At 38.3% G+C, this 25,591-nt stretch overlaps 2 protein-coding genes across 4 annotated transcripts in view; both read left to right on the top strand.

The window, feature by feature from the left end:
- Positions 1–3,871, top strand: part of plekhg5b (pleckstrin homology domain containing, family G (with RhoGef domain) member 5b) — a 46,072-nt gene extending 42,201 nt beyond the window's left edge. For 2 of the 3 annotated variants that reach the window (XM_077727897.1, XM_077727914.1), the window contains 2 exons: positions 737–1,513; positions 2,870–3,871. In XM_077727897.1, coding sequence (XP_077584023.1) covers positions 737–1,513; positions 2,870–2,879 — 787 coding nt within the window. In that variant the 3' untranslated portion in view covers positions 2,880–3,871. Of the gene's footprint in view, positions 1–736; positions 1,518–2,869 lie in introns of those variants that run through there. The other variant, XM_077727906.1, reaches the window with a different exon arrangement.
- Positions 3,872–8,135: 4,264 nt separating this feature from the next.
- On the top strand, positions 8,136–24,399 carry LOC144204222 (uncharacterized). Its single transcript, XM_077728071.1, has 11 exons — positions 8,136–8,551; positions 11,378–11,439; positions 12,429–12,632; positions 15,393–15,449; positions 16,676–16,777; positions 17,253–17,264; positions 18,672–18,674; positions 21,505–21,591; positions 22,127–22,199; positions 22,991–23,089; positions 23,202–24,399. Exons 1-11 carry the CDS (start codon positions 8,419–8,421, stop codon positions 23,375–23,377), a joined length of 1,008 nt encoding a protein of 335 aa, XP_077584197.1. The 5' UTR covers positions 8,136–8,418; the 3' UTR covers positions 23,378–24,399.
- Positions 24,400–25,591: the final 1,192 nt, after the last annotated feature.

The raw sequence follows: 25,591 nt of genomic DNA on the forward strand, positions 1-25,591 counted from the left end.
TCCAATCTCTTGTGACTGGGAGAAGGAATAATCACTGCCAGGCCAACAAGGCGAAATGGGTTGGACGTCTAGCGCTATTAACAGCACTGAAATATGAGCATTCACAGCCAGCTCTTCTAGTTTTCAATTAGTTGTAAATGGCACGCAATAAGGGAAATATTGTGAAATCTAAAAATAATAGGAATAAAAATTCATTTTAGAGTGTTATTGGGGACTATAATAACCATTATGTACTTCTGATTTTGCTAATTTTAATGTTTTAATTTTTTTTTATTATAATTTTCCCAAGTTTACATTTTCATATTCCTAAAAATCTATAAAAATATAAAAATATATTATAATCCTTTAATCAGAATTTTGTTCACATTTTTGGACATCACATTTTTGTCATGTGGGCCAAAATATCAATATTTGGTATTTAAGTCTGGCCTACATGGCTGGAAATGGGATGCTCACATATGTGGATGCTAGGTTTTAATTATAATTATGTACATATTCTTTTTTCATTGTTGTATCATTATTTTTGATGACAGTTTTTAAAAATAATTTTAATAAAAATAAAACTATTTGCAATACAAATGAATAAAAGCAGAGTTACACTGTTGATAGCCACAATCATAATTCTTAAAATTATGTGTTAATTTCAGGACAATTTACTCATTACATGCCATTTTCAGTCAACATGTAAGAATGTTTAGCCAAGGTTTACTTAAAATGTTCTTCTCTTGACTTGCAGTCAATCGGACGGTTCCACTGAGACGTTGTCAGTAATGGAAGTTGATGTGCCCACCGAGTCGCAAGAGTCTTCTGCTGCCAGCGTTGTTCTGGAGGGACACGCCGACATGGCCTCCCGCGTGTCCACCCTGTCGGAAGTTGAAAGGCCCACCGGTCTCCACAGAACCGCCTCCAGCGAAGAGCTGGACCCTCAGTGTCGCTCTCTCTCCATGGACAGTGCCTACGGTACGCTCTCCCCAGTGTCACTCCTTCGAGAACTTCAACCACCACAAAGTGAAGAAGAGGGCACTGAGGAGGAAGACGAGGAGGAAGATTCCGCCTCGCTTGGCTCACAGTTGTCGGTGATACAGCCGTGCAAACCTCGAAGGTGGGCTCATGTACAGCCAAGGCTCCTCTGCCTCCAGAAGCGGTCTCCTGTGGCTTTATCACGCTCCGAGGACAACCTCCTGCAGCGTCTTTCCGCCAAAACTCCGGCCTCCTGCAACCCGCTGTGCACAGACAACTCTTCGCTAGCGCATAGCAAAAGCCTGTCAGAACTCGGGAGCAACGGCGCCGACTTTTTATCCGTCGACCTCCGCCGTGACCTCCCCGAAGAGGTTCTTCCTCGTGTCACAGATGGGGCTGAGAAAAAGGAGCCCGAACCAACGGCTGGCGAGGATCTGAAAGAAATGTCGCCTAGAGCCAGGAAGTCGCCACCCCAGCAGCACAAGAAACTGACGCTAGCACAGCTTTATCGAATACGTACAACTCTGGTTCTCAACTCTACCCTCACTGCATCGTAAGTACATAAACGCCTCTCAAAATAAGTTAGGTCAACTGAGTTTTTAGCTGAAATTGCCTTAAATGCACTGGGTAATTTCAGATCCATTTTTTGATTCAGCTAATTCGATCAATGTGTCCAATTAATACAGCTTTCGATACCATTTGGTGGGATATGCTGATTTTTATTCACAACTGGCTCTAAGTGAAGGTTCATTTATAGAGGTTTGAATCAGCAATATCATTATTATTTTTTATTTGGGTGCTACAATACAATATTTGCTGATTTTACAAAGTGCGATAATTTGATTTTTGGGCCTTCATTTGCTTTGATGAAATATTACGGACACATTTAACAACCTTACATTGCATTTAAAATAATATAAAAAATTATTCCTTTTTTTTTACAACTTTGCTAAACATTTCAAGCATTTTAAAGACAATTTTTGTTTATATTTTTTAAGAAAGCGGCATATCAATTCATCAAAATGTCAATATATTTTGGACCTTGGGCCATTTTTTTCCCCTGGATCAGTTAAAATTTGCATTGAAGTATTCCAGTGTTTCTGCCATATTTTTATACCCCTGCTTCAAATGTCCTTTCTTAATGCATTTCATAGTTGCTGCCATTTTTTTACTTTACCGCAAATCTTAAGTGGAAGTCCAAATGGCATGTTTTAGCACTTCTTCTGTTAGAATGTGGTGTTATTCACAAGCCCTAGCCTAGGGGCCGCTGTGGGTTTGTCTACCCCTGCCCTAAACCATGGCTCTGCCAAGACCGCTGCGGGTCCTGTTCTTTGTTCTTACCAATTCAGCACATAAAATTAAACCAATGAGTAGCACCTGACTGCAATCAACTGATTACACTTTGGTGAAAAGGATTTTATCTCGTTGGTTTAGAATGAAATCCTGCACCGAATGCACCTTATAGTCCAGGAGAATAAAGCCAAAAAAATATATCAATTTACCAATCTATCTTATCCTGTCTTCCAAAAATAAACATTTTTTATTGTTTTTGTCGGTTTTAAAGAGAGAAATTGAAAAAAAAATACAATATCTTGATTTTATTTTATCCATATTGTTTTAGTCCTTGATTTTTAATTGACAACTATAGAATTTATATGTAAATTTTATCTAAGATAGAAACATCACTTTCACAGGCCATATAAAATGATGTGGCTTTTGTTCTACGCCACTGAAACCTTAGAGATAAAATGATACAAACTTTTACTCCAGAAGGTTTGAAATGTTAATTACATCTGTAGTCTCTCATACATTTTGATTTCATCCTCAACTTTTCATGAGTACCCTACACTTGATTGATGCATTGTGTGTACTTCTTGAAAACTGATTTTGAATCTTCTCCATTCAACAGAGAGGTGTAACCATCAGGCTTGTCTTTCCTGCGGGAAACACCACTGCACTCTTCTAAGCTTTTTCTCAATGTCTCGACGCTGCCCTGGCTCGCTATGGCGTGCACCAACAATAAGCACCGCTTCCTTTCTCCCCCGTCCCAACCAACAAACCGCCAGCTTGGAGCAAGTGGCGGCCGAGTGACTCTTTCACTGCTTGCACTTTGCGGAGGACTTAGCCACAGAGGAGGCCGCTAGAAAGACAAAAGGGGCTCCCAAAATCTTGTACAAGACCCAAAGTGGATTTTTTTTGTGGCTTTTTGATTTTGTTTGACAGGTGGAAAGAAAGACATTTTGTTTAGGAATGAAGAAGAATGACTAAGGACGAAAACTACGTTCATTTTCTGTTCAATGTTTTTGCTTGAATGATCAAAGACCAAAAGTCAGACCAAAGACGAGTCCATCAGGTTTTTCTCCTAGATGCGGGCATTTTTTTTATTTGATTTGTTAGAGCTTTCATGTGCTGCACTGTAGTATCAAAACATGCAAGATCATTTTTTTTTCATTTTGTAGCAAGACCTGGACGAATTTGTTTGGTATTGATTATTAAGTGTGACATAACACTTGAAGACTTGATTTTGCAAACTAAATATGTTTATGTTTCTGTTTTGTCAATGTCTCATATTTATTTTAGACAAAGGAGTATTGAGGTCCCACTGATGAAAAAAAAACAATATGCTGTACTTCTAGAGTTGAATCACAAGACTAAAGTTGTAATACTATGGGAAATGTGTAAAACTATTCAGGAAATGTAGTCTATTTATATATAATATATATATATATATATATATATATATATAAATCAGTTATACCATGTCACATGAAAATAGGTGCAAGATTTGCCACATTCCAGGAAAGTCACAATTTTCTCAGATAATTACACAATTTTTTCCCATGTTGGTCCAAGTATTCCTTTGTTAATTTTCTGCTATCTTCTATGTATAAATATAAATAAGTGCTTCCGACATTTGTACATTCTTTTTTGTTGTTGTTGTCCTAGTCTTAAAATGAGTTTCCTCGTCAGTAACTAACGTGTTTGCAACTGAATCATGACAATAAAGTGTTTTACTGAATAAAAAAAAAAAAAACATGCACACAATGCGCAGAGTGCGTTGCAATCCCTGCTTTAAAGAATTAATCCAGCCTAATGGAACTAACGCGCATTAAACCCTTTTCGACTCAGACAACAGGTGGTGAAAGAACATTTGCCTATTTTCTATGGTGAGAAACGGCGTCTGTAACTACCAAGAGAAGCTGGAAGTGGGCCACAATGGCGGCACTGTTGAAAGATTGTGCCACTAGTTTTGAAATCATGAGCATGGTCTCATTATATTTACAAATTACGATTAAATTACATTTAATACCAGCCAACCCCTGTTTCTATATAGAAAAATGGAAATCATTAAATACTGCATTTTTTATTTTATTTGTATTTAATCATTTGAAAGAGCCAGTAATTATCTTTTTGTATTTTAGTTTAGATGCTTGTTCCACTTAGAATTGTATTTACAAAAGTGGAAAGAGAAAGATTCAAATTGCTCCTAAACGTTCTTGGATAAAAATGGTTTGGATGTAAATGGCACTAAAAGATGAGGATTCACAGTCAGTCCTCACCGTTTACATAATTAATAATTGTTGTCAGTGACAGAAAATACATGTAGAATTAAGTCAGTTTTCTTATTTTACACCAGAAAAAAAGTTAGCATCATTTGAACAGTGTTCCAGTATTTCAGCAAAAAGGCCCATTCTTGCTGAGAACCCAAGTCTGCCTCAATACTTTTAACGCATAGTGATTTGTTTTTATCTTAAACGGGCCTCATTCGGTCACTGCTACAAAACAGCCAAATTGAGCATCTTGACAGCCAAGGTGGGCCGAACCAATGTGGCTGGCCTTGCTGTATTTACAGCTCATTATATCAGCTAATCTCCAGATTACAGCATGTTGAGTCCACACGGGGCACTAATCTGCAGGGGGAACTACGGCGCTCCAGCCTGTGGGATTTGTCGCTTAATCTGGACCCCAGAATCCCACCCATCCTCATTCTCACATCTGGACCACAGGATTTACTGTTGTAATCCTTCACTTTAGTAGAACTATTTTATTATACTTCCCTGGGCTTTTAATTATGAAAATGCAGCTTTCCGCTTTGGTGTTGAAGGAATTACAGATCCTTGGCCTATTAGCCTTTGGTAAGTAATTAATCATTTTCAGAACATATTGAGCCTTTTCGTAGACATCAATTCACTTTTGGTGGACACCTAAAAATATGACTTGGAAAAACACCTCATATGCAAAGTAAAGATGTTTTTCTAAGAATATTGCTGATGCATCTGGGAATGGGAGGAGGGGGTTGAAACAGGGTTAACACCACTTGATGTGGCAGATGTCACAAAGCATGTTGTAAAAAATGTCCGATTAACACAAAGGGGCACTTTAACAAATCCTGATTATGGGAGCACTTTCCTTTATTAAACTCCAGTCCCGCACTCTCTATGAGGACAGATTAAAAGCAGGTAGACACCATTGTCTATCCAAACAATCCACATATAAGCCTCTACTTTCTCAGCGCCGATTTATGGGTTGCTGGTAACAGTTTACAATCTTCGTCATCATCATCATCATCTACTGATTGGATTTAGGGCACTTTCAGTCCGAGGGTGGGCACAGCTAGAACATGTTTACAAGTGTGATTCTCGTGGATGAGTTAGTCGGCATATGGAGTGAGCATGACATCTGGCTTCCATCAGGATTTCGGACTGCATCTATTTGACCTTCTCATTGATGCATGTCAACATCTGGACCACATCTCACACATTTGAAGACATGTACTGTTGTGATCAGGGGGTGCAATGTGAGGTTCCAGGAATGATATCACTAATGACATAAATATTCCAAAATCCCGACAATGCAATACTTGAGCATTTTGTGGCGGACAGTTCACACAGTGATTCACGTAGAAAACTACTGTAATTTCTGGACTATAAATCGTACTTTTTTTCATAGTTCGGCTGGGCCTGCAACTCGTGGTTTATCCAGTAATACCTTGAGATAAGAGCTCACATGTCAATTTACCTACATCTCAAATCATTTTTTTACAACAGAAATGAACTAAATACGAATAAATCTGTTCCCACCTATATATATATATATATATATATATATATATATATATATATATATATATATATATATATATATATATATATATATATATATATATATATATATATATATATATATATATATATATTTATATATATATATATATATATAAAAATATATATATATATATATATATATATATATATATATATATATATATATATATATATATATATATATATATATATATATATATATATAAAAACATTGCTAATATTATTTATCTTTACCCTACTTTTATTTACTTTGGAGCTCAAACAATACACTTCTACGGAATGACTTTTGCAGTGTTGATTTGATTTATTTTTTTCATGTGTGTTCTTCCTTTGAAGCTTTCTTTCGTCACTCTTCAAATGTTTTGTTCATTTTGTCTCATCTCATCTATCATCTCATTTTCTGAACTGATTTATCCTCATTAGGGTCACAAGGGGTGCTGGAGCCAATCCCACCTGTCTCCTGGCCAATTTAGAGTGTCCAATCAGCCTACCACGTATGTTTTTGTACTGTGGGAGGAAACCAGAGTACCCAGAGGAAACCCACACAGACCCTGTTGAACATGCAAACTCCAAAGCACAGCTGGACATGAAATGGATTTGAACCCAGGACCCCAGAGCTGTGAGGCTGTTGCGCTAACCACCTGCCCCACCGGGCCGCCCTGTTTATTTTGTGTTCATTTATAATAACTTTCTGTGATTCCAGCCAGACGTCTTTAAAAGTGGCTTCTTGCTACTCTTTGTGGTAAGCATGATAAAGCAGATATTTCCCATCTACCACATCTACCTGCCTTGTGAATGTTATTCCTTATATCAGTCCCATCATGTCTTGGAGCAAGGTGATCAACATTTGGCCAGCTGCTCACTGACACAAATCGAGTGCTTATAAGCGTGACATATGCTAAAGGATAAAATATCATTATCCCCATGAAAGTTGTGTTGTTTCCCAAAATTGAAAGAGCATAAGGTCCCACTTTTTTTCCACGCCACGATATAAACTGCTCACCTCAATAATTGTATCAGTCATAAGAAGCTTACTGTAATTACAATATTGTCCTGTCCTCCAACACGGATGCAAAAAATCACTCATGAAATTAAACAGAACCGTTCAAAGAGAAACCATAGCAGGATTATTGTGTATTCTCCCGCATTTAATATTTACGGGGGCAGACAGACAATTAATCTGACAATGTGTTTTGTCTAATACCTGCAGCTATCATGAACGCATGGACATGACTACAAGTGCCGTGACCCAAAAAACACTCAGAGGCTGGTGCTTACTATTTTACTTTTTATCCATAAATTTGAAAGGAGATTTTCTGATTTAAAAAAAATAAAAATAATACAAAATATTAAATAAATATCTTTCCACCTGAACCTGTGGATCCTCCAAAGAAAAGTACCAGTGATGGCAAACTCTCTGATAATGGTCATAGAACAGGACATGGAATTGATTGTGGCGATAGGAAAGTAGTACTACTACAAGCATCTTTATCCTGGCATGTAATGTTGGTACTTGTTTGCGCATTTTTTAAAGAACAGACAATGACACAACGTGATTACAATATATTAGTATTTCCGTTTGTTTAATGTCTTTTTCTTCATTTTATGAGTCACTAAATGTTTGTTATTTATGTTCTTATGTTTTATAATTATGATATCAATACTGCGTTGGTAAAAGACGACAGTACTGCAATTCAAACACTCAAATCAAAGGCCTTTAGAGAATGCCAGTCAGCTAACTGATAAACTACATGACCTGAGATCTTTCAGTTTTTCTAAATTTTATATTTGATTTGTAAAAATGTGCTTTTGTATACTTGGGTTTATTACAACGTTTGACCATGTTGGTTATTCCAAAACTTCAACAACAGTTGAATGAATGAGGAATTTACATCCCAATTTAAACCTATATTTCTGTACATCAAATGTTAGTTGGATGAGTATTTTTTTTAAACCAATGTTTACGTTTGCTCATAAATAACGCGTCCTTTTCACGTAATCTTTACCTTTAAAACATAATAAGCAAAGAACACACCTCTATTACATTAAAAACCGGAAATACATTTTCCTATCTCCAAGAGACGTTCACTGTCATTGTCAAAAAATCAGCCAAACGAGAACATGGGAGAAGTGGACAAAGTGGAGAGATGCTGGAGGAGGCGCAGTGTATGTAGCACGCTAGCTTGGGTGGACTGTTGACTTGCAGATCCGCAAATTAGCCAAAGTGGCGACTTTGTGGATGGCTACGTGAGGAAAAAGAAGAAAGAAAAACAACAACCGCATCAAAACCAACGTCGAAAATAGTCGCCACCTGGTACTCGTATTACTCGACGTAATAAGCACTAAAGCTAACATGAGCGATGTGAGTGAAGAGTCGCTGCTGGACTATTTCTACTCCACTGCGGGCAGCTTGGGCAAAGTGAAAAATTCAGATATACTGAAGACTTTTAAGCCTTTTATTGGCCACAGTGACGCGCAATTGCGTGGTAAGTAACAATGGACTGGTCAAAATAGCGTCATGGTAAAACTGGTCCAGGGACAGCTGTCATTTTGTGTCCAGTTTGTGTCTTTTACCTCTCAAGCATTTCTCTTGCTGTGTTCCTGCGGCTGTTGAATTGCATGTGTTGATGGATAAAAAAACTTATTAGGAGTTGTAGATGGCACTTCAGAATGTATATGCATGGGAATCGAACCCTCTAAGCTTGACGGGAGTGTAAAATAACATGAGGTCATCTCCTTCGATGGGTCAAATCCAATGGCAGATGTGGCAAATGAACAATGTGCAATGGTTAGAATTGCTGATTCCTCTACTTTACCTAACAGAAATAAAAATAACTTTTATTGTCACTCACATACACAAAACATTGAAACTTGACCTGTATGGGCCATGTAGATAACTTTGAGTAACTAAAACAAACAGTTGGGCACACTATTATATGTATAACAAACCCTTCACTCACTGTTCATGCTGCTTTCACAAAAGCTGTGATTGACAAACAAAAGAAAATTGTTTTAAGTACAAAATCAGCCTTCTAATCGACCACGGCTGAAGTGTCAATTAATAAGGTATCATGTTTTGAATTTTAGTTTGATCTTTTTAAGAAAGGGACAGTACATGCTCATGAACATATTCATATATCTCTTAATGAACACCCCGAATCGATGGCCAGCCAATCGCAGGGCACAAGGAGATGGACAACCATGTACTCTCACACCCATACCTAGGGGCAATTTTGAGTGTCTGAATAGCCTACCATGCATGTTTTTGGAATGTGTGAGGAAACCCACACAGGCACGGGGAGAACATGCAAACTCCACACAGATGGACATGACCTGGATTTGTACCCAGGACCCCAAAGCTGTGAGGCCGAGGCACTAACCACTTGCCCCACCGGGCCGCCCGTTAATGAACATATATATGTAAGATTGTAGTCGAGGGCTAATTTCCATCTTTAGTCCCTTGAAGGTAAACAATGACACACACATGAACACACTCGCCAACACACACACAGTTTTAGTAAGTGTTGTGATCGCCATTTTGCTTGAAGATGATTGGCAAAGAGGTACAGAGACAGGAGTTCACATATGGATAATTGGTATTGAGTTCCAGGTATGTGAGGCATGGACAGAGAAGGTGCTTTGGCTGAATGCACACTTTTTGAAGGGAACTACACAGTCACCTCTAGAGCCAACACTTGTTGATATGTTGGAATTTTTTTGTACTAAATCTTGCAGTGGAGGAAGACCTATATTTATGGAAGATTTAGTAAACTAAGGTGGCATCTGCGCATTTCACAGTTTTAAAAAAAATATCTGTGTATTTGGAATGAGGAAAACTGACTCGGTGAACAAATATGGATCACTAGTATTGGCTTCAATGTCTCCAGTCTAAAATGTTGAAGAATGAGTTTTTTTAACTCCATGCCTGTGATCGTCGGAACGAGAAGGATCGCTGGCTCATGCTCTGCCACTGTTCCACTTCAAATGGATCGGATGTTGACTAGTGATGAACAAATTGAAATTCAAAGCAGAAGGATGAAAAGAACAACATGATTGGATCTGTCACCATCATTGGCAGAAACCCCCTGCAATTTTTTTCCTTGCCTATCACAAGGGATCCGCTTTAAATTCAGGATCACAGGCGGCATTTATCCTTAAGCTAAAAAGGACAAAGTAGAGCTCTGTGAGGCTGATTGACTGACGATAAAAACATTTTTTGATTTCAATAGGAAAAGACAGAATATGATAAGATAGGAAAGACAGTTATGATCATAAGCCTAATCAGCATTTTTCTTTACTCTGACTTATGGCACCGTTATGTTTTGTTAAAATACATTTTGTGTGAATTAGCTTTTGTATGTTAACAACAGCTCTCCATGATTGTTTTACATTTTTTTTAAATGATCTTAATCTGCGGCGGAAAGACAAACAAGTCAACTTTGCCAAATATATGGTGATCCAGGGTGACCTTGCGCTACAACCACATGTGCCCCAGATGTGACGTCAGAGCCATCTGATGTGGCCTTTTGGCGATTAGAGGCCTGGATGTAGTGAAATGTCTGTCTGAACATGTGGTGGCTGCTCCTAGTGTTGTAAATTTGATGATTGTATTTTAATCACAATTAAATCTACATTCATGATGGGATTTAGAGCTCTAAGGAGAGTGTGTTGTGAGCGATTTATCATCAGATAGGAAAAGTGGGGCACATTGGAATGGGGGTTTGTGTGGGAATTGAGTTTTCAATCAATAGATAAGTGGACTTTGTGTCTTGATGTCGTAAGCATGGTCTTGTGGTTTGTGCGTATAGCATACGTTAGCTGCTGCTTCCTGTTGTTTTCAGAGCGGTTCATCAGTGGTCTTTGTGACCACCCTGGGAGGAGGAAACCCCTTGACTGCCCACGTAGGAATGCACGCAAATACATACCTAGCTAACGTGCAATGGTCAAATATTTGTATTCAAGTCTCTGCACTGCAGTTGTTTGTTAGTTGGAAAATGGCCTTTTGGGAGATAAAATATGGCCATGATCTTTTTATCTGTTTTCCTGTCTGTCTGCCTTTTGGCATTGCTGGCTAACTATTAATCTTGGAAACAAAATAAAAAGCTCATGGTTGCCCACTCAAAATAGGCCGATGTCCAGCCCTGCTATTTTGTTTGTAATGTCTTGATCAATGCTTAGTTATTAAGCTGGACCCATTTTCATCATTTATCTTCTCATGGTGTTTATGTAATAATATTTAATAACATTGTGTGTAGATAATACACTAAACATAGCCTGAATGATTACAATGTTTTTTCCTCCTGTCTTTGCAGCTAAATATAGAGAAGAATTCAAGCTTATTATTGACAGAATTGCCGTGGTCAAGTCAGAAAACGTGAGTAGTCTAAAAGTATTTTTAGTGTGGTTTATGTTTTTATTATTTTTTCTTTTTCTTTTAGTTTCTGTCTAGTTTGGGCCAAATTTTTTTTCTTTGCTCCTTTTTCCAAGTGACCTATTATTCTAATAACCTGTCTTTAAAATACTATGCAACACGGATTCCTTGGTTTATAACAATCGCAACATAGAAAGATTGATGCATACTTTTTTTTGAAGTAATTGAGGACGAAAAACTAATATTTGGAGTTTATTGTCATTTGCAGTAGGTGTATAAATATTTGACAATAAACACTTCATTTAATTTAAAAGCATCCAGTGTTTATTTAACAAACATTCATTCATTTTCTGTATCGGTTATCCTCACAAGAGTCGCGGTACGCTGGAGCTAATGCCAGCCAATCGCAGGGCATAAGCAGACAAAAAAAAACTTTCACACTCAAATAGGCCTGCCATGCTTGTTTTTTTGGATGTGCAAGGAAACCGGAGTACCCGGGCAAAATCCACCCAGGCATGGGGAGAACATGCAAACTCCACAACCTTCCGAGAATTGAACCTAATACCTTAGAAGTGGGAAGCGGATGTGCTAATCACACCCATCACTCTTTACCAGCCCCGTAAATTATGTAAACTCCCAAAATACGGTGTTCCTAGACTTTGAAGCTTTTAGTAGTGTAGTAATTGTAATTGAAATGGTTTCCCACTTTTATTACTGGAACTATAAGAATCAGTAATGATCTGAATGTTTTATGGCTGAAAAAAATACAACCAAAACAAGTTGTGACCTAAAAAATTCAAGTTATTTATTTTGGTCTTCTTATTTTTTTTAATTTCTGGAATTTGATTTTGTCCAATTTTCATTTCAGCGCATCTCTAATAAAGATCCCCCATGTTGCAGTACTATTATTGCAAAGCTTGATTTTACTATTCAAACTGCTCTGATGCAATTTAAATAGATGAAGCATGATTTCAGATGTTTGACTTTTGTAGGGTGAGAAGTACCTTTACCTCAAGAAGAAATACAGACAGCTACTCCAAACACGAGACAAAGACAAAACGCAGACGGCAGATGTGGACCACACGGTGCTGACTAAAGCACAGGGGGATGTCACGGATGTCTCTGCTTCTGCCAACCAACAGAGAGAATGTCAGGATGAGCTGATCACATGTGGCGAACCAGACTGTGCTGCAGAGGTGAATGTACACTTTTTCTCATTGATTATGCACTTTTCTATATTATATGACACTTTGCCCACAACACAACATCGTCCCTTGCACCCACTTTTATTTTGAATGTTTGACTACAGGATATACTCCCAGATATTGACTAACCAAGTGTTAGAGACTCCAGTGTTTCCCAATCGTTTTTGAGCTAAGGCTCATTTTTAGCATTGCATAAATCTCACGGTGCACCATCAGCTGAAAATGTTCTAATTTAAAAGGCTGTCATCTATAATTACAATATGAAGTCATTCCCATCAAAGTTTTATCAACAGGAAGCAAAGAAACACACAAATATAATATTTCAATACCCAATTTTTGGCACATACCTAACATCAGTCCGTGGACACCAAAAATCTTCTGTCCAATTGTATTGTAATTTTATGACTTTTTCGTTCAAGATTACTTCATTTTCTTTAACGTTATGCAAAAAGCAGTTTTGTGTTGACACATTTTTTTCATCAAACAACTTCCAGTTAATGTTACATTAAAAATAAGCAACAAAAGACTTTAATCCTGTAATATTACAATTTGAATCTTGTAATGTTACAATATGGATATATTGTTCTTCATATTTCGATTTTAACCTCATAATATTACATTTGATCTTTCGGGATTTTGAAATCTATGACTTCTTAGTTGTAATTTCCCACAGCACACGTGACCATCGCTCACGGCACGCCAGTGTGCCACGGCGCAATGTTTGGGAAACACTGCCATGGTCAACTGGAAGGGCGTTTGTTGCCTCCGGTTGTGCACAAAAGACTGCATTGTGAAAGATGCCTGTTGGAACCCCTTGATACCAGATATGACACACTCTAAAGAGGAAGGAGAGGGAGGAATCATTCCACTGTCACATAAAAAAATGTGGCCAGTGAGGAAGTAGGCATTGATAAAGTGTCTTTATTATGAATTTAGGGACAAACATAAAAGACTAAAATTAGGTACATAAAAAAAAACAAGCTGGATGCTAATAACACAAATTTATAAATAAATTGTGCATATAACTAGTTGGTGAGTGATCACTTCAGTTTTAACCCTTAGTTATTCCATCGGCAAAAAGCAAACAAGTAAACCATTTAAAATAAAAATAAATTAAAAAATCACAGAATTAAAAACAACAAAAATGTCCAAGTACCGACTGTGATTTCAAGTAAATTACCTTGGGTAAATAATTAATTATTAAATGTGCGGGATAAGAAAACATAGGCAGAAATATATTGAGGTGGAAGGTTAAACTCTTCATTTCAGAACTGTGAGCCACATATATTTCTTATGAGAAATGAGCTTTTATATTGCAGTTCATGTATATTCTTCGTTTTTCCTTGTGGTGTTTATTGGTGGTCCTTTATTCTAAAATATATTTAAGGAGTTTTTACTCTTTGTTGCAATTGTCAGTTTAAGTGTTTAGTTTACTTTTTCCAGGACAGTGATCACTACAGTGGGGATCTATGTAAAAGATATTCACTGCTCTGTGCTGTGGTAGTTAGGGAAATTAATATTGCAAATACTTATTAGGTCTAATCCATTTTAACTGAGAGGGTCTGGAAGTGATCATGTTGATTAAAATTGGTTTGAACTTATTTATTTATTCTTATAAAAATATTTGTATATAATTTAGATTTGTCTATATTTTTATTCCTCATGGGCTTTTAATTTGTTTTTGTTTTTTTACTTATTGCAAAGTAATAAATAAAGAGTGATTCATTCAATTAATTCAATGCATGTATTTAAAATAATGAACATTGAATATACTTTAAAAATATATATATATATCCATTACAAAATACAGGCGGGCAGCACACATGCTCCAATTAGTTGTCAAATGGAGGCGGCTAAATATTATCTAGTAGGCCACATGTTTGAGACCCCTGTCCTATATGAATGTAATACAAACATTTCGCGAGGGGAAAAAATCTACATAAAAGGATTAAGTTCAAGCTTTTTGGTGGTTTATTTTATTGTAAAAAGGGGAGGGAGACCCTGCTTCTTCAGTGTTTCAGTTCCTTGCTTGTAGGAATGATGTTGCCCGCAAGGTGGCGCCAAATTAATTTGCTAACTTAGACAAAAAGCCAGTGAGAAATACTGTAGCAGAGACTTGCCTGGGTGAGTGGGAAGACAGGCCAGTGAGTTGGCCAAAGGGAGCCAATCTGCATTTATACCCCTGTTATTATGTTAAGCAGAAACATGTTGAACCTCATTTGAAAGATAATACTCATTTTGCCTATCAAGATGGATTCATCACATGCAACAAATAGGCCTTGACTCAATGAATGTGTAAAAGATTTTGGTGGTTTACTAACTTAGTCACATCAACATTTTTAGGGATGTATTATACATCCAGTTCAAAATTTGCTCTTTTACAGTGTTTCAGGTGCTTAGAATTCTACTGCAAATAATCCATTTGATTTGATTTTACCTCCTTAAGGTGAATGTTAATTTCTTTTGTCACGCTACAAGTTCACAGGTGACTTCTCGCCATATTGACATATTTACACCTGAGGTGTTCACTTTTTTGTTAAAGTCTGACGCTACAGGTGGTTTGTATACCTGTTAATTGGATTGTTATTCATTAACACTCATGTTAAAGTCTGTCTCGCTGTCCTGTTGGCGCGCTTTGTCTGACACCCTTTGGTCAGCAAAAGGGTGACTTCAAGAGAGTGTGACACACTATGTGTATGAGTGCGGTTCTGTCATATTTTGAGTCATCTTTGACTTTTTCTTAACTTTCAGTGGGAGTCTGAGCAGGACGATGAGTCAACTGGTAGCATGGGTTCAGCTGCCGTTGCAGTAAGTCCTTTGTCATAACTTTTTTAATTCACATTATAAGAAACTAATCTGAATCTAATAGAATTCAATTACTGTCTCATCTCGGACATTTTTTCATTCATTCATTTTCTAAACTGCTTATCCTCACAAGGGTCGCGGTGGTTGCTGGAGTGTATCCCAGCCAACTTTGGGTACGAGGTGGAGGACACCCTGGACTGGTGCCCAGCCAATCAAAGGGCACGATGAGACAATCATTCACGCTGACACTATTTAGAGCAGTGATTTTCAAACTTTTTTTGGCCACCGCCCCCTTCACCGCCGGGCCAAAATGCCAACGCCCCCCTCTTTACCCCTTTCCAACGAACGCTAGAACGACTATATTGCTAAATGTCACAAGAATTGGTTGATTCTTCAATCACAAACAGTTTGAAGACTAAAAAAAACAATTTTAATAAACAAAAATGGTTATCATTTATTCTTCACCTGGAATCATAAAAATTGATAGCTGATGCATTAAGCCGGTCGCTGTGCGCATACGTCTGTGGTTAAGCGTTGCCGGCGCGCTATTGTGTGCTCCTCTGCGGCTGACTGGATGGTGGTGGTTTCCCCAGTCGCCTGCATCGACGATAAACTCGCGACAATTAGTGATATACGGTATATGCGCGCTGCTCGTGAGCGCTCGAGCAGACAACGTTTCTTGTTTCAATAAAGCTTGTTTTTTGTCGACTTTTTATTACAGACAATCAATTTTTCCGGTCTTTCTACAAACACCAACGTCACATTTTACTGTAATTGCTCCATCGCCCCCTTCACTATTTCAACGCCCCCCATTCGCCTGTTTATTCGTCAGCGCCCCCCTGAAAGTTCACACCGCCCCCCGGGGGGCGGTACCGCCCACTTTGAAAACCACTGATTTAGAGTGTTCAATCAGCCCACTCTGCAAGTCTTTGGAATGTGGGCGGAAACCGGAGTACCCGGAGAAAACCCACGCAAGCCTGGGGAGAACATGCAAACCCCACACAGGTGGACCGACCTGGATTTGACCCAGGACCACCAGAACTGTGAAGCCGACGCACTAAGCATTCAGCTGCCGGGTCTACTCAAATCTATCATTGTTTTTTCTTTGTAAGACGATATATTAGTAGATCAACTTAATCAATTGCGACCCTAATGTGCACTTTTGAGATATATTCCAACATTTTTTGGCGGGAGATGGTTTTACATAATTTTAACTCTCTCCGTCTCAGCTGGACCCTCTAGAAAAGGAGTGGATCTACTTTGCAGCTGGTGCTCGGATTCCTAACCTCAGTCAGCTGCTTCGACAGGACCCATCGCTTGCTAACAAGAAGGTAGTATTTTATATACTAGTTCAAGTGTTAGCTGAAGAAAAATAAAGGTCTTGCGTCTTAACAGAGCATTTTAGTAGCCTATGGTTGATTTGCATATGTAATGATCAGAATCTGATAAATTAGTTGATCAAAAATGAAAAGATCATCAACTTGCATTTACATTCAGTAATCATATTGGCCCTTGTAAGGTTATTAGGGTATATATTTTCTCTAAAGCAGGGGTCTAACCAATCAGGTGTCTTCTAAAATATGTTGCACCCGACTTCAACTGATTATACTTGCAAAAATTGTCCTTTTGTTCGGTTTGAATGAAAACCTGCAAACAGTGTAACGGCCCTTTGAGGACCTATTTGAGAATCCTGCTCTAAAGGAACCTTTTAGTTGGAATTTGGCACTGCATCAATTTGAGGAAATAAAATCAATGTCGCATCCTTACTTGGCTAACATTTTCTTTCATGTTGTGTCTCCAAAACAGGACTTTACATCTGTAAGTATTTGTTGCATGCTATCAAGATATTATGTTACACTTTGCAAAAGTCTGATTCCATTCCAGGATTTGTTGTTGTAAAACTAGTAGGGTGCATTTGGAAAAAGGAAAAGTGTTTATAATTCAAAAAAATTTTTTCGTCTCTTAGACAAGTTCCAAAACTTGAAGGGTAAGACCCATGACCCAGAGTACATTTACAGAATTACGTTATTGAGAAAATTGGACTCCATTGTAACATCGATGAAACCCCAGTTACTGTAATTATGAAACTCATTTTCTGCCTCTATTTCTTATTTAAAGGTGAAAAAACTTTAATAAAAAGCACCAAATCGTGTCATGGAATATGACTTTTGCCATGTATTTTGTGATTTATGTTTTTTTTAATAATGTCCTCTTTTCTTGTCCTTGAATATCACCGCATTCATCAGGGGGTAAGTTGCCTTTCTCATACTTTGACTAACTCCACATTCTCTTGAGCGGTCTGCACTTTTCGTGTTCTTCCTCTTTTTTTTTTCCTTCAAATGTATTTATTGGTTATATCCGCACTACTTGCTGGGTTTACTTGCTTGCACTCGGACTCGCAATCTGCTTGTGTAACTTTCACATGCTCGTTTTGAGATTTTTGTTCCCCTCTTAATGGAATTCCGAGAAGGCCGTGTTAAAACATCCTGATCATGCATTTCAAAGGTTCACTATCAAAAGGATTATGAAAGATAGCTTTTTAGCTCCTGTGCCCCCTTGACAACCCAAATCCTTTTATTTGTCTCCCTGTGCGCTTAAGAGATTTGAGCTCATGTTTGTTGTGCCTCCCCAGTGTCACAGTTCTCACACTGTCCTGCGGTCACCGCGGACCACCTTCTAAGCTACCGCTGTCCCCACCCGGACAAGATAGCACGGCTGTCATTGAAGTGCATGGAGATGAGAGGGGAGGGGGGGTCATGGATTAAGGAGAGTCTTAATTCCCCACAAAGACTTCACCTACTTAAAGATAATCTGAAAGTAATAGAGCAGGCTGGGATTAATTGTAGAACAATGCCGCTTGTGTCCCTGGGAAGGTGATAAGTCCCCTTTGGTTCGCTTTGATGTTCCCTTTTAGCTTCCCGCTACGTGCAGAGGAAGATGCTTTTTTTTTGCCACAGAAAGCATCCAAGCTCACCTTACCAGAGGCGAAAGAGGTCACATGACTTGTGAGAACTAGATCAGAATGGCATTTTTTTTTTAATCACGTTTCACTGGGACCAGGCCTTAAGAAAAGTTTCTTCAAACATTTGTTTTTTTTTAAATATCTGATTAAGGTTTGCATATAAAATTGTTTGTATGTGTCCTTATGCCATTTTCTTGTGTTTGCTTCTGCTCCCATCATGACATGGACTTGCCGGGACTTGGTCTTCCCCCGGGGCCACACAGTTTGTAAGTAGATCATTTTTCCATCACTGTTTTAGTAGGCTTTTTTACTCTGGGTCTATTTAGGGGCAGGAGAGAATCCCTCAAGTGTTCAGGCAGACGGGCAGGGGGTCAGGAACAGAAAACGAGGGATGCAGGAAGGGTAGATGCTGTATCCTGTTAAGGCTCGTCCATCACTCTTTCACACTGGGAGACTCCTGACAAGGGGGCAATCTGTCTTGTGTTGACAAGAGCAGCACAGAGTTAGAAAATTTGGATCGTCAGGTCCAATAGGATGTCACCTGTGACCATGTCGTGGTATTCTAGACTAGTAGATCTCATATATAGTGAATCGGGTCTTTGTTTGGACAGAGGAAATTTGCCAGTCGATCCTTTCGTGCTATTCATTGGATTTGTCTTTTAATGAAACAGCGGACAAATCAATGTCATAGACATAATTAGCACATATATCAAATACCTAGTATGACATTCTGTACAGCAAGTTAGATCTCATTTTTCGCACGAGTCACAACACACGGAGTCAAATTTGCCCGTCTTTGCAAAAAACAGCCATTTTCAAACATCTGTTTCAACAAGACTAAATTACAATTAAGAATGGGTGCAGAACTAAGTAAAAGTAAACTTACTGCATCAGGCATGCTACATTTAAATTCTATCCTCTTAGTGTGCCAAAAATGAAGATGGAAAGCCAATAAAAGTTCCACCAGATTAATGTAACAAAAAGTGGCACATGTTCCAATCATAAGAATTATGTTGCCGGGAGATTATTAAAAGACCCAAATGGGCACTTTTATGTTCCTATTAACCATGACCAAAAGCGGCGCTCGGGCGTTTGGTCGCCGGTCTTTTGGTCCCTATTGGTCGCCGGTCAAATGGTGACAGAGAGTTCACTGTTGAAACCAGCTCTCAAAATTATATTCATGAGAGTGAGTTTAATATCTAAGCGAGAGAGTTTAATATCTAAGTACTGTTTAATATCTAAGTACATTTGACCGGTGACCAAAAGACCGGCGACCAAAAGACCGGTGACCAAAAGACCGGCGACCAAAAGACCGGCGACCAAAAGACCGGCGACCAAAAGACCGGTGACCAAAGGACCGGTGACCAAAAGACCGGCGACCAAAAGACCGGCGACCAAAAGACCGGCGACCAAACGTCCGGTCACGCCAAAAGCTAAAGTGTGGAATAATGTGTCTCACGGATTCTAGACAAAATTAGGGGACTATAGATTATATTTTTACTGATCGACCAAACGCAGTCCCCAATATTTTTTTAATCATCTTTTATGAATCGGCATTGAAAAGCATTTCTAGAACTCTGACCAAAACCTCTAGTATGCAGCAGCAAACGTAATTGTCTCAAGTAGTACAAAGTTGCAATCTCATGACACGTGTTCAAAGAACATGTAACCTACTTGAAACAGAATACTGTCAAAGAATAACATGACATTGGCCCCAAACTAAGTGACCTGATGAACTCCTGAAAGTCTCTATAAGAACTTCCCGTCGCCCATCCTTCAGGCTTTATTCACATCTGAGGTTATTTACACTTGTCCAGAAATAATGAGTCATTCTGATGTGCCCTGTGTTTGATTTTCTGTGTTAAATTCTCAGTTCAACAGCAACAGAATGGTTGTGGTTATGTAGCTGACACCTGTTGATAGCCCATAATTACCCACCTTAAAGAGTGACGGAAAAACATCAGAGATCACAGTCCGACAGGTGGCTGTGTGTATTTTCTTCCCCCTCACTACATATTTGCCACAGTTATTTTCCCTTTGCACGCCAACATGTGGGCGTAGCTTTGTAAAGGCTCGTTGCCGCACTTTGACGTGCGCTGACAGTCGCGTCTGGGTGGGGTTCCCATTTGCGGGTCACACTAACATCATCAATCTTGCCTGTGGTGACAAGCGGTCGGCTCCCCCCTACTGTGTGCACAGCGCTGTGTTATTTTGTAATTAGGCTCCGTTAGATGGCAGGAAACATCCCTCCATTCATCCTCTCCCCTCTTGTTGTGCAGCTGGTCAAACTGGTGGCCAATAAGAAGTTGCAATGACAACTTTCAAGCAATTTTGGCATGCAACGTTTCTTAAAATCGGGACTGAGTAGTGCCCCGGGAAAGGAGGAGTCTTGTGTGTGTGTACGACCACTGAAATCACGCAAGCGTGCCTGTATGAGGCTTAAGATGAGGTCATGCTGTAACAGAGAGGGCCCCAGATATCATGCTTTATTTTCATAATTTAGACAGATCTGCCACTTATACTATAAAATTACCTGTGCCCTCTGCTTGTTCTCTTATAAAATATATTTACCTCCAAAATACGATTTATACTAGAGGGATCCCTGATTTCTTTTGAAACAGTATTTTTCAAGAAATGTTTTGCTGATGCTAAACCTAACCCGCATTTTTTTACCTCTTAAAACCAGCAAATGACAAATTATATTTTTTTACATTAAACTGAACATTGCTTGTACCTCCTGAAGAAATGCTCCGTTTACACATATTACATGATGCACCGTTACTATCATCAGTTCCTTAAGAGCAGTAGTTTCACTCAGCTAACATATTTGCCAATGGTTTTATTTACTGCAACTGCCTAAAAGCACCATGATACTGAACACATACAACTGTTGGATCAGATCCATTTTTTTTTACCAAAACGATACTATTGCTATCTGATCTTGAATCACTAAATTATACTCCAAGTACAACTTTCTTTGTTTTTTTTCCCCTCTTCTTTATACATATACTCATTTGATTTTGACTTAGCTGCAATATATTGTTAGAAAAAATGCTGTATAAAATCACTAAATGACTTCTTTGTCATTTTACACAGACTGCTTTGCACTGGGCTGCCAAACATGGAAATGAGGACATGGCAAATCTCATAGCAAATGCTGGTGCTGATGTCAACACCAAATCAGTATGTTCTTTTTCCCCCCACTTCTCAATAATTGTGTTTAGCGAGACATGGTTTTTTTTAAATTTAGAATCACATTAAAATCAGACAATGGAGCCGAATCACCTTTTAATCTGGCCCTTTCTCTTTCTTGTAGCATGTGAGTATTCTGCGATACACTTGGAAAGTGAGCAAGCATCTCCGTGACATTGTTCTCCTCAGCAATCGTAACTACGACCCAGCTGTGCAAATGCACTACGGGAGTGCGGGTGCTCGGCTAATAAATCATCACATCATGTCATGTTAATTGTCTCCCATAACAAGTCTGTGTCCCAGCATGCACTGCTCGGAAACCATGCAATTTTCACCGAATTACTTGCAATTATGTTTTTATCATTATATTGTGTTTCCACAAGTTTTTCTCATTTGTATTTTCTTTTCTTGCTGTTTTCGTTGGTCGCCCGGGGTGCTGGGAAACTCCAGGGGGTAAGTACTGCAAAACTGCTACTCCCCCCATATTTCTGCGGCCACGAGTAATGTCGGATTTCAATGTCTGCAGGGTTATACGCCGTTACACATCGCAGCGTTGCATGGCCATCTGAACATTCTTCACCTGCTTGTTGGGACATATGGTAAAATAAAAACTATTTCAGACAGAAACACTTAAACCCTAAATTAAAACATCGCTTCCTTTTATTTATTTATCTATTTTTTTTACCATGAGCAGCCAGACAAATAAAACCACCCATGAAAAATGCATTATAATCAAGAGCTCTATTAACTGGTCTACTTTCAGTAAAGTAATACCTTAATCAGTTTTACTCTTCTGATGTGATTCGTTTAATAATCAGTTATTAGGAGTACTACAGAACAAAAATTCATACAAAAAAAATTCAAGGCTTGCTGGTTGTTATAACAATACTTTGGGATTTAGTATTCCAAGCTTATTTTTTCTTCATAAAAGCATACTTAATTGTTTATTACGTATATGTATAAGAACCAGCCATATGCTTTTCAAGAACATCCTTGTTAAAAAAAGAAACATTGTATTCCTGCTTTTTTAAATTTCATGTTGATATTAGATTAATATTTATTGGGATCCTTTGTACTCTTTCAAAGCCAAAGCCCAATGTAATTGAAAGAAAATTAAATCCTTATAACTCTGAGTGTTTAATGGTCTCTCGGAAGAAAAACTACAGCATTTCAAATGTTATTTTCCTTAATTTTGTCTTACATTTATATGATACATCAGTTTTTGTCTGGGGGGAAAAATCCCATTGCTCGAAATTATTGGATTAAATGTACGTTTGGCTATATAAAGTTAATGTTGGATTAAATATAAATTTGACTGCTTCTAAGATATAAAAATAACAGACACATTTTTATCAATGTATTTTATTCATGATTACATTTTTATTATCAGGTGCAAAGGAGAATTTGCGTGATTACAGCGGCCGTCTTGCATTGCATTACCTGAACCCCAAAGAACCAGAGGGCCCACCAGACGATGACTGTGATCTACGTGAGTGAGGGAGTGGAACATGAGATACTCACTAAATGCATAAATATATGTATAAATGCGTATATGAAGTATGGTATTAGTAATTCCATGTGTTTTGTTTCTTTTGAAACAGCAGAATTCCAAGTGTCTCAGGCTAGAGAACGGAACAGAAACAGGAAATTGGCGGCACTCTTCCACTCCAGGAAGAAGTGGGGCTCAGCTGAGGACTTGGCGCCCATCGAGGAAGAGAGAACACCATCACATCAGCTCGCCCTTCCTGCCTTCAGACCCCGGAAGTTCTCTCGCTGAAGGGTGACAAACTCAGGACCATTTTGCAAGTTGAATTCTGCTATTATTACATTTTTCATTTCATGTTACATATGAAGCTTAAATGCCTTTTAGCTCAGGATCAATTTTAAGTTTAAAGAATCCTATTGTTTTATTTACACTTCAAAAACCAAGACCAAAAGTAGCGTATGATGGGGAAGCTAAACAACTACCTAAACTGAATGCTTTACTCTTTAGTTTGATCCCAAATGACCACTAAACTGGCTAATACTTGCACAAACAGTAATGACAAGTTTGCTTTAAATTTTGTGGCTCACAAGATGTGATTTAGAAGTAATTTATATTTTATTGAAACTCATTTTACTTTTATTTTATATTCATCATGCACTTAAATGATAGCCAATATTTGCTCACAGTGAGATGCGTGCAGCAAGATTTTATTTTCTTGTATGTTGAATTAAATCATTTTATTGTCATTATACAAGTATAATGAGATTTTAAGTCATAGTTACCCTACTTGTAATTCTTAGAATATTACCATGAGACCATCATTGTATTTTACATTGCTTAAAATTACTGATTAGAATGGCAAGTAGCCCTTGTGAGTAAGTACATGGGCTGTAATCTTTTAAACCACTAGAATAAAAAAAGCAAAATGCGGGTTGGGGGATGAAAAAAAAGCCTTTTTTTATCATCATCCCGAAAGTCTGTGCCATGTTTGATGCCAGTGACGACTCAAGGTGTCGCTCTGCTGCCTTTTGAATTCCACACGCAGGTTTGATCAAATAACTTATGGTAATTAACGTGGCATCTGATAATTAAGTGCCTTAACTGTTTCCAGTGCTAATTTTAACTTGCCATTGCGATTTGTAGTGTTACATTGCCAATTTATGCTTCAAAGGGAATTGTGTCCCTTGCTATCATTTTTATTGTTTGTCGAGAATACTTGTTGTAATTGAGTTGCTTGTATAGCAATGACTATGATGCTTGAACAATATACAAACATTGTTTGTAGTTATTAAACTATTTTATGTTAAGAGCAATTCTCAGCATTCTGAAAAAGTTATGTTCAAGTGGGCTACCTACCACATTTGTAATCTTAAAGTCAAAATATATCACAAATATGTGGCCATGCCCAGTGCAGTGAAGTTCCACTTTATACTCGTCATTTATTTTTGGTTCGTTCAACAATATTCATAAATTCCTGGAGTTGATTGAAAGTGGCAAATGAACCATTGGGTTTCTCTTCAAAAACTTAGTTTGTTAAACCTTGAAAACTAGTGCAATGGGTAGAAATTAAATCATCTTGAATGCCTCCAAGTCGTTCTGGATACATTTAAGGAAAAATGAGACATGACCGAAAAAGTGACGTTGTTACATATGCTTAAAGTATAGCACGCATTGCGGCATAAATGAATCTACCGAGCGTTATACGAAGAAAGAAGAAGTGAACGTTCGGAAGACGGCCACAATATTTTTCCCAGGACACTAAACAAGTGGTAGCCATTAGGAATACAAAATATTAACCAGCATTATGAGGAATTTATGCCGTAGATAGAGTGGTGAAGCTTCTTATAGTAGTTTAATCATAATTTTCGTGTGTTTTTACCCAACTATGCTGAGTAAAATAACACATTTCTGCAATTGTATGAAGGGCTCCCGGTTTTAACAACCTGACTTTGATTGTCACAGATGGAGTAAATATGGGTCCAAACTCTCCACACGGCTTTAGTGGTTTAATTCCTGATTAACTTAAAAGGACAGCACTTGCTTTTGGGATTTTAGGAAATCAGTGACACCGAGGGGGCGGTAGGCAAGTGTTTTTGTGCCTCATTTTTGAAGCAAGGATGTTGGTGGCTATAAGAGGGTGTTTCTGTAATAGATACTTATCTTACTGCCCTCAAGACCCTCAAACAAAGCCCCCCTCCGAAAAGATTATAACCCAGGGAGGCACATTAACTCTAATCCCATGCTTTGAGGCCTCGCACCCCCTTACCTCCCTCTGCCCCATTTATTCCATCCCTTCTGTTGTTTGGGGAGAGGAGGGGCTCACCTTGTTTCTGGTGCCTGTAGGAGCAAGGCCTGTGGCTACATGCCGCCTGCCTGCATGTATGTGTGGCGGGGGGTGGAGCGACTGCTGCTGTTTCTATAGCCCGCTGACTCCAGTGAAAAGCACTGAGGGCAGCATACTGCTGTGTAACTGATTCCGCTCTCTGAAGAGATTAGGAGCTACAT

The sequence above is a fragment of the Stigmatopora nigra genome, chromosome 1 (assembly GCF_051989575.1).
Source record: "Stigmatopora nigra isolate UIUO_SnigA chromosome 1, RoL_Snig_1.1, whole genome shotgun sequence".
Classification (NCBI taxonomy): domain Eukaryota; kingdom Metazoa; phylum Chordata; class Actinopteri; order Syngnathiformes; family Syngnathidae; genus Stigmatopora; species Stigmatopora nigra.

What these genes read in the sequence shown, in the direction of transcription:
- LOC144204222 (XM_077728071.1), top strand. Translation starts at nt 8,419, where the DNA reads ATGAGCGATGTGAGTGAAGAGTCGCTGCTGGACTATTTCTACTCCACT. An exon ending in TGGGTTCAGCTGCCGTTGCA is followed by an intron (nt 15,450 to 16,675) that starts GTAAGTCCTTTG and finishes TCTCCGTCTCAG; the next exon opens with CTGGACCCTCTAGAAAAGGA. An exon ending in CTGATGTCAACACCAAATCA is followed by an intron (nt 21,592 to 22,126) that starts GTATGTTCTTTT and finishes CAATGTCTGCAG; the next exon opens with GGTTATACGCCGTTACACAT.